The 12,178-nt window shown below is 33.4% G+C and overlaps 1 protein-coding gene across 6 annotated transcripts in view; it reads right to left on the bottom strand.

Moving 5' to 3' along the window:
• The window catches only part of XRCC4 (X-ray repair cross complementing 4), a 340,456-nt gene that overhangs the window by 242,469 nt on the left and 85,809 nt on the right, over positions 1-12,178 (bottom strand). For all 6 annotated transcript variants that reach the window (XR_003909977.1, XR_003909976.1, XR_003909975.1 and 3 more), the window contains exon 4: positions 4,383-4,549. Coding sequence is in view for 3 of the 6 variants with exons in the window: in XM_029942551.1 (XP_029798411.1) it covers positions 4,383-4,549 (167 nt within the window). In the remaining 3 variants the exon portion in view is untranslated. The remainder of the gene's footprint in view (positions 1-4,382; positions 4,550-12,178) is intronic.

Here is a 12,178-nt window from a genome sequence, read left to right as displayed (position 1 = left end):
TGCCTAGATATCAAACTGGATATCACTTTCTAGACAAAATTAGGAAGTAGGGGTTGGTTGGGAGAAAGTATTATTGTGAACAGTTTCAAGACATAAATTTAATCTCAAATATTAACGTATCAACAAATTTAGAGAATAGTATCCTTCTATCCAATATTCAGTACCCAAGAGGTACATACCATCTATCCTATCCCATTTTTAATGCCAATCCTCTCTTACAGCATTATAATGTTAATATACGGACTTCCATATTACCTGCCTCCTGCAAACCCTCCACCGAAAGAACTAGACAGGTATTAGAAGATGAGGCCATTTAGTGCCGGAGAGACATGGGATTCACTGCTAAGTCAGTGATACTAAAGGAGAACTCACATACAACTAGATTAGACCATAGTCCAAGGATCAACTCCAAGGCAAAACCCAAACCTAATGAAACCAAAGACAAAATCAAACAGCAAAGGGCTAATGATGTTTCATCCTTTCAACAGTGACCAGGAAAAAAGAAAATAATGTTAAGGTTAATAATTACCCTAGGAATGACACATCTAGAAATTTAAACCAAAAAACAGTAATTTAAAAAAAAAAAACTACAAAGATAAAGACTAAATACAGAAAATACTAAATATTCAATATAAAATATTCTATACAGGAAGACAAAGAACCTAATAACATCAAAAAATAATAAAAATAAGAGTGAAAACAAGGGAATTTCATGCAAAAACAAAACCAAATAAAACATTAAATGATAACTGAAAATAAAACAAAAGCTACATAAATATGAACATGTGGTACTCAGAAATACTGCAATATCTCTTAAATTTCCAATTAACTCTCGCCAAATTTATATCCAGGTCAGGGTTGTATGTACAGCAAAAGAAAATCTGAATGGAGTTCAGAGGACAAAGAACACTAAAAAGACCTGGAGAAGAAAGCAGTGGTAAAGAGATTTAATAAGCCTGTAAGTAGTGAAGAAGATGGTAAACAGCTGTTCCTCATCCTTTCCGACGACAGAACAAGAGGAAATGGCCTTCAACTATACCAGGAAGGACTCAGATTACCAAAAGATGGAAGCATTTTCTGACTGTGACTGTTCTTAAACATTATAATGGGCTACCAACAGGAGTTGAAGCTATCTCCTGAGGTCTTTAAAAATCAGACTGAATTCATCTGGATATAATGTGATCCTAGCTTGAAGGCAAAGAGATGAAGTAAAAGAGCTTTCAAGGTCTCTTCTATTCTAATGATTCCATGAGTGTCAACCCCATTCAATCTGCTGAGAACTGCCTCCAATTATAGGTTTAATAACTGTAACTCAGAATAAAGCTGGGGAGTTTCTAACTTGATGTCTGAATGCAAACAAAAGACCTATTCAGTAATATGGAGCTTGACAGTTGTATTTGAAATTAAATAGGAAAAACAAGTGAACTAAATATAGCTAATAACCTAAGGACTGGCATATACTACTTCTAATGTTTTCTACTTCATCTAAACTATACAAAATTAAATTGATCCAGTAATGTCACTTGTTCAAAACGGAGCTAAGACAGCAATTGTTAAACAGTTAATTAAAAAGAAGAGCAAATATATATGTTAAACATCTGTACATTAAAGATTATTCTTTTTACTCATACTGCAATTCCTCATTCCTTATTTAAATTTCATTTATTCTCTGCTGTCATCCCAAATAGAAATAGCTTTAGAGTTGGTTCTGATTATAATTATACATACTTAAATAACAAATATATGCAAGAAATCCCCAAAAAGTTAAAAAAGAAATTTAATCCACAATTCCAGACATACTAAGATTTAATTTTCTCCCTCTAGATATTTTCTATCTAAAGATAAATTTTGCAAAAGCTGCATACTATTCCTTACATTTTTCCTCTTAACATGTCATTAACATTTTCCATGGTACAAGCACATGTGTATATGATTGCTTTTTGCTCATATAATATCCTATTGTGTATTAAATATATTTAAGACCTAACTACTATAGCCTCTAAGGGAATTCTCAGCATCTATTTTGTGCAGCTCACCTGCTTAGCTCTCCCATTTATCCACGGTCTGAAACAATGATGGGGAAGACATGATTGGAACATGGAAGGACAATGATATAACAGTAACAGAGACTGTCAGAAAAACTGAACTGTGGCCAGGCCTGCCACAAACAGCCCCCACTGTAATGATTCTCTACTTCCTATGTCTTTAGTTACCTTAGTATGTTCACATCCTATTTATAATTTCTCTAAAGGCTCTTGATCATTACTACTGCTTTATGGAAGCTGGAGATGTGAGGTTTTTGCTCATTTCTCACTGTATTAAGGCTTTAGAGAGAGAGATCACTTAAGAAAGTACTGCATGGTCAAGACCACAATATATTTATAGCTCCTTAAAACGGTCACTTTTCCCTCTGATAGAAAAAACCATTTGGGAAATTTGGGAAATAAATAAAGCTACTGATCTAATGTTTGAAATACAATCGAGAGCCTAGAATTCTCTGGAGCAAGCCAACTTTCCTCCGCTTGGGGGGGGGGGCACCACAATGACACATATCTTCAACCCCTGAGGAAAATATGTGACCAGTATTTACACAGAAAGAAGAGCTGGAACATAATAAGACCGGTGATGAGAGATATGGTTGTGCTTTTGATCAAATGGAAAAACCTTTTGTAACAATAATGCAAAAGGACTTTCTGGATAGTTCAAAAATAGCAAATCAAGCATCTGTGGTTACGTACTATCCACACCCCTCCCCCACTGTTTCACAGCACAGGGTGCACTTGTCTCCACTGTCTCATCTTTGTTCCCTGCTGCTTCCCAGTGTAGGGCAGTGCTGTTGAATACTGATGAGACAATACCTCTTTCAACCTCTGGCAGACATTTTAAAGCAATTTGTTCAAGTACCAAGTACCCAGTCTGCATTTTTGTGAGCAATTTGTGGATCAAATTTCCTATCATCCTGAGGGTATTCTGAGTTTTAAATATAATGGCTTATCACAACCACAGTACATCTCCTTTAATTTGATTTATTTTGTATGTAAAATAGAAAAGCATATCCAAACTACAGACATAAACCCCAAAACATGATTTCTAGCACAGATATTTGATAGTGATTCATACTAACATGATTTTAAGGAGAACAAGGAAGAACAAAATTAACTTATTTTTCCATATGCTTTCCTAATATTTACATAGTTTTTATTTGGTCTCATTTTTATATAATTGGAGACAAATATTAATTCAGAGATAAAAAAACCAAGATTACTTTCTTAATATAATAACCGACAGCCAAATGTAACCAAGCTTTAGGTGTTAAGTTTACAGGTCTTGCATGAATCGGATGTGTAGAAACACAACTTCATCTAGTTAACATCCTCTTAACAAACATACATTAATAGTGGTAAACCCTTGACATTTTTCATGCACTCTCACATTACTTACCAATGCCCCTATAAAACAATCTTAGGGATTGTCCTAAAAAGACCCTAAATTAGCAAATTGTTCTTATATTTTAGAGCTACTGATTTGAATGAAAGATAAAAAATCATCTACTGTATATACTGGATGTAATTATAATACTCATTATTTTATCAATGATATATTATTATTATTATATACATTCCATGTAACTGTTTTAGATGTCACCATGTATATATGTATAAACACATGCATATGATAATGTCTCTGTAGAGACAGAAATGTTCACAACATACAATTTATTTCCTTCAAATATCATTTACATAACAAAGTAATAAAAAAATACACCCTGGCCAGCCTAGATTATGAATGATACAGCAGAAAAAATGCATAATGAGAAGAAAAATGACTTTCATCATTTAAAACATAAGAGGCAAAATCAAGAATATAATATATTCCAAATGTCTTATCTAACAATCTAGATTTTAATCTTTTAAAATGTCAGTAGAATAAGTTTTCAGTGAGCAAAATAAGTATCAGGAGCCGAAGCCCACAGCATCTGAAATAGTTACTGCTTATATAAATATTTTAATAAGAAATCAATTGTGCATATTGACATTTCATATCTTTTTTATTCATTATAAATCCTATAATTTGAGATAAATTAAATCATTTAAATATCAACTTCCTAAGTTTTGATTAATATTAATGGGTTCTGATTCTCACCGCCTAATTACCCTTATTGTTTATTAGTTTGCTGGTGCCACCAAATCCTAATGACTGGAAAGCATTAATGTACTCCTATAATATATGGTAATAACCACTAGTGTGGTTTAATCATATTAAGTAAAGATTTTAAGTCTATGCTAGTCTACATATATTATAAACTTATAAGTCATTAACATAAAGCTATAGCAATAAAAAAAAGCTTAATGATTTTAGAATACAAGAATATTAGCACATACCGTCCTTGAACATCATTCCAATCTCTCAGAAGCCTTTCATTTTCCTTCTGCAGGTGCTCATTTTTGGCTTGGTTTTCTGCAATGGTGTCCAGGCAATCACAAATAAGTTTCTTAATGACCTCAGCTGGACTTTCGATTTTCTCTAGATTGAAGGAACCAAGTCTAAACTAGAGCAAAAGGAAAACATTATGATTTTTGGGAGAAGATCAAAATGGAGCAATACAGTTTTAATTTCTTCTGAGAGGGAAGAAAGTCTAAGAGTCAAATACAGTGCATTTATCAGACATAATACAGTGAAGAAAAACTGGGCAACCTCCTACCTTCTTACTGAAATTTATCATACAAAACAACATAAAACCCAAGAATGATTTGTGTAAGTGGTAAATCACTCTCCCATCTCCAACCAGAAAAGAAAACTGAGTATCATATGAGCATTTAACTACTTGTTTGCTACAATGTAATTTAAGTTCCTACTCAAAGTAAGAAAAGGAACTGTACATGAAGATTTACAACTATAGTTTCTGTTAACAGCGATGATAAAAGAATAACTGATATAATCTATATCTGAAGAAAGAGCAAAATTTTAGTAATAGTTAAGAGACATGTAGGGTTTAGGAAACAGATAAACACAGTAATTACTTCTGTATCAAAACCCAATAATTTGTTACTATAAATTACACACAATAATATCAAATGTCAAGTTTGTGTACTTCTTCATAAAGGTAAGACTTGTGAAGATATATCCTCTACTAGAAGGCACACTATAATAAAATAGAGTTTCATTATATATATGGAATTTAGGAGGGAACACAGGTTCTCCTCATTTGGTAGATAAATATCTTGAAATATGGTGATTTAATCAAAAGTATTCTTACTATTAAAATTATAATACTAAATACAAGATTTTAAAAATAATAATTACTATATGGTTACTGTATCTTCCAGTTGAAATTTAACTAAAGCATAACACAAATACAAATTCATCTAATCATCACCAAAACTATTATGTCTACAATATAGATTAGTAAACTGAGGTTCAGAGTAGTAATCTAATATGCTGAAGGATTAAAGTCAAAAATCACACTATGCTATGCTGTTATGCTGTTTCCTGACATTTAAAGATATCCTAATTAACAAATTACTAAGACCAAGAATAAGGTTCAGAACCCACACATAATTCTGAAGAGAGATTCCAATGGCATGGAGTTTGGGGCATAAATGAGAATAAACTGCAGGTTTTTTTAAGTTCCTAGATCAGTAATTTCTACTATGACATTCATCTCTAGGAAAATTTCTAAAATGTGTTGCTTTTTACAAGATTGTTTCTATAAACATGTTATATTCAAACTGAGAAATATTTAACAGTGATTGATAATTCTGAGAAAAATCTCTGTTAGTCAATGTACAAATAAAGCTACAAGTCAGTAAAGTGAAAATCCAATATTTACAATAGTAGCACGTGATAAGACATTTCAGTTAATTTATATAATTTAGGAATATTTAAGGTCATTTAGGAATTTTTAGGCTCATAAAAAATACTTTCGGGACATTTGGGTGTTTAACTCCACAAAGTAAACTTTTATGAATAAATTGTGTTTACTAATTTGCTTTAAATTTTCAGCTAGAAAACATAAGTAATGTCTTAATACCATAGAAAATCTGCCAAAAGGCTTAAATACTGATAATTCCTAGGTGTTGAAAAGCATTCAATTAGAGTCACTTAAAATTTAAAGAAAGACAAAGAATATTGAAGTCTTCAGTATTCTAGCACAATTTAGAGGACGGAATAGCCCTGTGGTAGGTACAAAAAATAATTGTGTAGGTATTTGTGTGTGTTTTTGAGACCCAAGCAGATCAGATATGTCTGCTTAATTCTTTAATTTGTTTTATCTCCCTTTTCCTGTTTCTTAACAAAAGAAGGGAAGTCAGATTAAGAAAAACTGTCTTTATTTCAATTAGTACAGGCAGCTGTACTCATATATGTAAGCAAAATTATGCAATTTAATTTATGTGTAACAAAAAAGACCTAAAAAAGGTTAAGAATTTTTATTTATTCAGTTGAAATTATTTCAGACAATTTGTCACATCTGATTTATTTCTCATAAACTTAGAATCAAATGGCCTAAAAACATTTGCAGTTTTCACATATGAGTCCTTTCACAACTATAGGAATTTAAAAAAAAAGTTTTATCTGTGTAAAGAATACATAAATTGAAAGTAAATTTGAGGGTAAAAAAGTAAAATGCATTTTAGCATTTACTTTTTGAAGCTTCTGTTAGTGTAAACAAAAAAAAAAAATAAAGATCACCTCTATAACTTCCTGGGTTGATACAAAACAGAAGAAAAATTAGCTTATTGTTAGGTAATAGATTACATTATCAGTAAAACATAAACCCACAAAGTTAATCTGTATTCCCTCATTGTCACAATTGTCAAGGACCTTTGACTAAGATGGACATTTTTAGAAGGGAAAGAGTTTTTCATTATTAAAAAGTTCCAACAATGACAAAGGGATAATGAATTCATGCCACACATTGATCCGAATAGAGTAACTGGTAAAATACAAATGAACAGATAAACACAAGTCCAGCCCCCTACTCTTCTATCTTCAAGAAGGAAGAAGGGACAAATTCCATATCACTAGTAACAAGCAACTTCTTTCAAAATGTCATTCAAGACTATATATTCCAAAAGAGAATTCTTAGATCTTTTCTTGGCTATTCACTTTAGCATAAACCTAAAATCTCATTTCTTGCAAGGAATAGGCAACTATTGTCTGTTTCTAATTTCTAATTATATTCACTAGTTTTTGGTCCTGTTATTCTCAACAATAAAAATACACATGAAGTATCTAGAAATTCAATCCAAGAAAAGAAATATACTCAAAATATTCAACTTATTTCTTAGAACAATTTTATTCCTAATGAGAAAGTAACTCTGCTAGACCAATATTCCTGTAATACACATGGTTCAGAGCCAAGGCACAAAGCACCCTTCCATTTTCACCATTGCTGTTCAAATCTTTCTACATTGTTAAACATGCAAGGGGACTCTGATCAAGGCCTTCAGAACTAATGAACGCAGAAGCATAAACTGTTTCTGTGCTCTAACTCTATGTCCAGCCCATCTTTATATTAGCTCTCACATAAAGAGTGGCAACTTAAGAGGAGCTTAGGTAGTTGTCGGTTAAGCATCTGACTTCAGCTCAGGTCATTATCTTGTGGTTCATGGGTTTGAGCCCTGCATCAGACTCTGTGCTGACAGCTCAGAGCCTGGAGCCTACTTTGGATTTTGTTTTCCTCTCTCTCTACCCCTCCCCTGCTTGCTTTCTCTCTCCTTCTCTATCAAAAATAAATAAACATTAAAACATATTTTACAACAGTGGCAACTAGAAAATTGTTATTTTTAGAACAAGCAAATTTACGCAAAAGCCACATTGTATGACCATAATGGTTTTAAAATCTACTTTAGCTTTTTGTTTCATAAAAAGCTATTAGCAAAATTGTTCATTGATTCTTCTGTAAATTCAAAATCATCTACAATATAAAATCAGAACTTCAAATGGTACACCAGAATCAGAAACCACAAATTAAAAGCATCTTAAAAGCATGTCTCTTCTTTAGAGGCATGGCCAAAACCATTTTTATAGTGAGTTCTCAAGATCTTGTAGAGAATTCAGTACATACACCTACCCTAAGCACCTCATTTAGTCTGTAATCTAAGATTTTTAAGCCACATTTTTTTCTATGTAAAAAGTTGAGAACAATTAATTTTTTAAATGTTGATAATCATAGTAAGTTGCATGACCTGGTTCTAATTGTCATAATTTTCACTAAACAAGCAAATAATAGAATTTTAAAAATCTGATCTGTGTTAAAAATTCTCAATTTAAGAATATTTTTTCATTTTCTTTGTCCAGTGCATTGTTCATTATAAGGAGCCACACCTCCTTATCCACCACTTCAAAGCCCAGGTCAAGTTCTCTTGAACTAAAGTAGTTCAAAAGGCCTATACTGCCCTCTCTATTTTTCATACTGCAGAGTTTATCTCACAATTTTTCTTTCATTTCATCCTCCTTATATTTTTCTCTGCTTGTTTCAGAAGGGTAGTCTTCTAAATTTCTGGCTCTTTAAGATGAGAGACCCTATCTTACACTTCTTTCATTATCTCTATGGTATCCTACATAGTTCTAGACATATATTAAGTGCTCAATAAAGACTTCCAGTTTTTACTGGAATGATCCTTGTTGATACAGGAGTGTAACTATAATGGGGCAGGCAAAGAAAAAATTGGGCCAGTGATGCTCTGAACACAAATTAAGAAATATTTCAAGTAGTTTAAGGATATAATAAAGTTGTGGGGAGCCTGGGTGGCTCACTCAGTTGGGCATCCAAGTCTAGATTATGGCTCAGGTCATGAATTCATGGTTCATGAGTTCAACCTCTGTGTTGGGCTCTGGGCTATAGCCAAAGCCTACTTGGGATTCTCTGTCTACTTCTCTATGTGTACATTTGCATGCTCTCTCTCTCTCTCTCAAAATAAATAAACTTTAAAAAAACCACAAAGAATATAACAAAGTTTTTAAATTTTTTTTCTTTGTAATGTTTATTTTTGAAGGGGGGGAAAGAGGAGAGGAGGGGCGGGGAGAGGAGAGGAGAATGAGCAGGGGAGGAGCAGAGGGAGAAGGAGACACAGAATCTGAACAAGGCTCCAGGCAGTCAGCACAGAGCATGAAGGAGGGCTCCAACTCACTAGCTGTGAGATCATGACCTGAGCCGAAGTTGGGTGCTCAACGGACTGAACCACCCAGGTGCCCCAAACAAAGTTTTATTGTATTGAATGGTATAATTTAAGCAAAAAAATGCATGGCTTAAAAAAACTGCATAATACACTTGATACTATAATAATATCTATGTTTAATAAAACCTACACAGATATTATTTTTAAAGGATGTTATAAAGTCAGATAATCAGTTTTCAGGTTCTTGCGAATGGCTAGATGAAAGGGAATATATAGCATTAGTAAATTATACAAAATAAATACTATTAATAACTACTACCAGTTCCTGGGGAATTGTTTGTGGCTATTCTGAATGTTTCTGGGGAGAGGAGACTTGTCAAGGTGTGAGTTGATATTCTGCTTAGAACACATTGATTAAAGAAACTGAGGTTTGATACATTATTAAAGTAGTCTAAATAATCTTGCAGAATTAATCTTTGCGTGTGTCCTAGAAACCAAAATATAAAGCTAAAAGAAATGGAGAAATAAAGATACCTGATGTTATTATTAGGCAAATGATGATGAGATAAGACCTCATTTTTTTTCAGTATGTGTTTTTAAATTTATTCCTATCAGAGAAAAGTTTAACTGCATCTAGATATGTATACACTAAAAAAGTAAAGCTTGCCCATTACAGTTTATAATACAGAATGCTTTGAATATTTTAGACAAATACATAGTCTCCAAAAAAACATTCTGAAGGGCCAGATCCTGCAGAACCTGCAGGGGCAAGACACATAACAAGCTAGTAAAACAGGTAAAAGACTACAAAGTTGTATATGTGTAGCTGTGATAATACACAGTTACAAAATCAACTAATATAGGAATTCAGTCAAGTTATGTAACAAAAAAGTGGCTAAACCATATGACTTTGACCTACTTATATTAATTATCACCTGCTTATATTTTGGATCAAATATATTTTTACTAAGATTTGTGTCATGAGCTCTTTGGTTCAGTGGACTGTTGAAATTTTTATTTCATATTTTAATAAATGATATTACAAATGTACCTCCTAAAGTAGTAATATGTCTAAGTTGACAATCGGTCAGATTTCTCTTCTAAACTCTCTAGTACTTAGAAAAGAATTCCGATAAGAACTCTTTCTAAAAGGTAAGAGACCTATATATACTGTGAGACTGCTAATCTCACCTTACCAACGATTTTCTTGGAATTTCTTACAGCTCATTAGAAAAAGTGTTTAAATGTCTCAGTACGACTGTATGATCAAGCAAGGCTCTGCATAGTTTAGATTGTGCAGGTTCCTACAATCAAAATGTAATAATCTAAAAGTGAAAAATACGCTGAACTCAAATTCTAGTGTTGCAGAATTATTAGAATTGTAAGGCCATGCTTTATGCTTTCATATATTAAGTATCAATTAAGAAGTCTTACTTTGGTCTTCAAAACTGCAAAAAACATTGGTGGACATCAGAGAACCCTTGACAACAAAAACCCCAAAAGCATATGTGGTAAGAGAATCTCAGAAGTTACTTTCACCTTGAATGACTATAAATGTTCACTCCACTACTGTCTTAAAATAGATGATGAGTCTTTTAGTACATGGGAAATATGGTAAAATCTAGATTCATCTCAGTCTAGTTAAGAGTTATAATTACCAGTGAAAAATTATAGTACACATGGATTTAGAATCAACTGAAAGGCTTCATATAGTAACAGGATTGGGGGAAGAGGACAGAGGACAGGAGTTGTCTATTATTTGTCTGTTAATTTATTTTTGGTATTAGGTGCTGATACATGTGCCTTGGATTCCCTGACAGTCTTCTAAATCTCATAATACTTATCTAATCATATGTGTGTGGTATGTTTCTCTATTCTCCACTCAGACACTAAATGGTAATATTTCTTGACATGGTCTCTTGACCTACTCTTCTTTTTTTCTCTATAGTCATAGGGTTATCCACAATCACTGCTTCCACTATTACAGATAAACTGAAAACTGCCAAATGTGTATCTGTAGGTGGGGGCCTATCCTAAACCCCAGACTTATATACACAGTTAATTCCCTTTTGGAATGGTGCCAGCAGGATGACCCACACAAACCCCAAACTTCAAATGCCAAAACAGAATTCTTTGTCCATCCCTCTCACTACTAAAATAGCTCCTCCCTGCATTTTCCAATAGACGTTCACCATTCACTCAGTTATACTTGGGTGGTCTCGTGAGTGAGTACGGACATCTATCATAGCATTACAGTATTTACTTTTTTTCTTTTTTTTGTAGTAGGCTAAAAGCTGCAAAGGGATAGCAACTACATATTATTCAAGTTAGTATCTCCATTCTTAAATGGTGAAACACAAAATACTTCAGACTTTCTGGTACTACATAACTAGGCATTGGAGATGTCGTGAGAAAGGAAAACGATGTGTCTGCACTCTTGGAGCTTTTTTTTTTTTATAGTTTATTTTTGAGAGAGAGAAAGAGAGACAGAGCATGAATGGGGGAGGGGCAAAGAGAGAGGGAGATGCAGAATCTGAAACAGGCTTCAGGCTTTGAGCTGTCAGCACAGAACCTGAGACAGGGCTTGAACTGACAGACTGTGAGATCATGGCCTGAGCGGAAGTCGAACGCATAACCAACTGAGCCACACAAGTGCCCCTCTTGGAGCTTTTCAAGAGAAAGAGTTTATGGTACACAGTGATCATAGTTTCACACAGCTGTAGAATCAATGAAGAAAATAAAATAGGTAAAATGCAACTGTGACTAGAGGTCAGAGTATCTTTAGGTATGGTACTCAGGGAATAAAACCTTGCAAAAACTTAGGGGGAGAACACAGGACATGGGACAGAAAAGGCAGACAGGAGGTAGATCACATAGGGCTTTGTAGGCTACAGTAAGTTGAGAATTATCACCAATCATAACAAAAAGCAATTGGAAGGCTATAGGAAGGATGATGACTGTGCACAGTCTTTAAATAGTACACAGCATTTCCTCTAAGACTGCCCCTGATCATCTGAACCTCCTGATACTCATACTGTATACAATCCTTTCCCTTT

The sequence above is a fragment of the Suricata suricatta genome, chromosome 6 (genome assembly GCF_006229205.1).
Source record: "Suricata suricatta isolate VVHF042 chromosome 6, meerkat_22Aug2017_6uvM2_HiC, whole genome shotgun sequence".
NCBI lineage: Eukaryota > Metazoa > Chordata > Mammalia > Carnivora > Herpestidae > Suricata > Suricata suricatta.
Note: the sequence above shows the minus strand (reverse complement) of the source record. Positions and strands in the feature narration are given on the sequence as shown.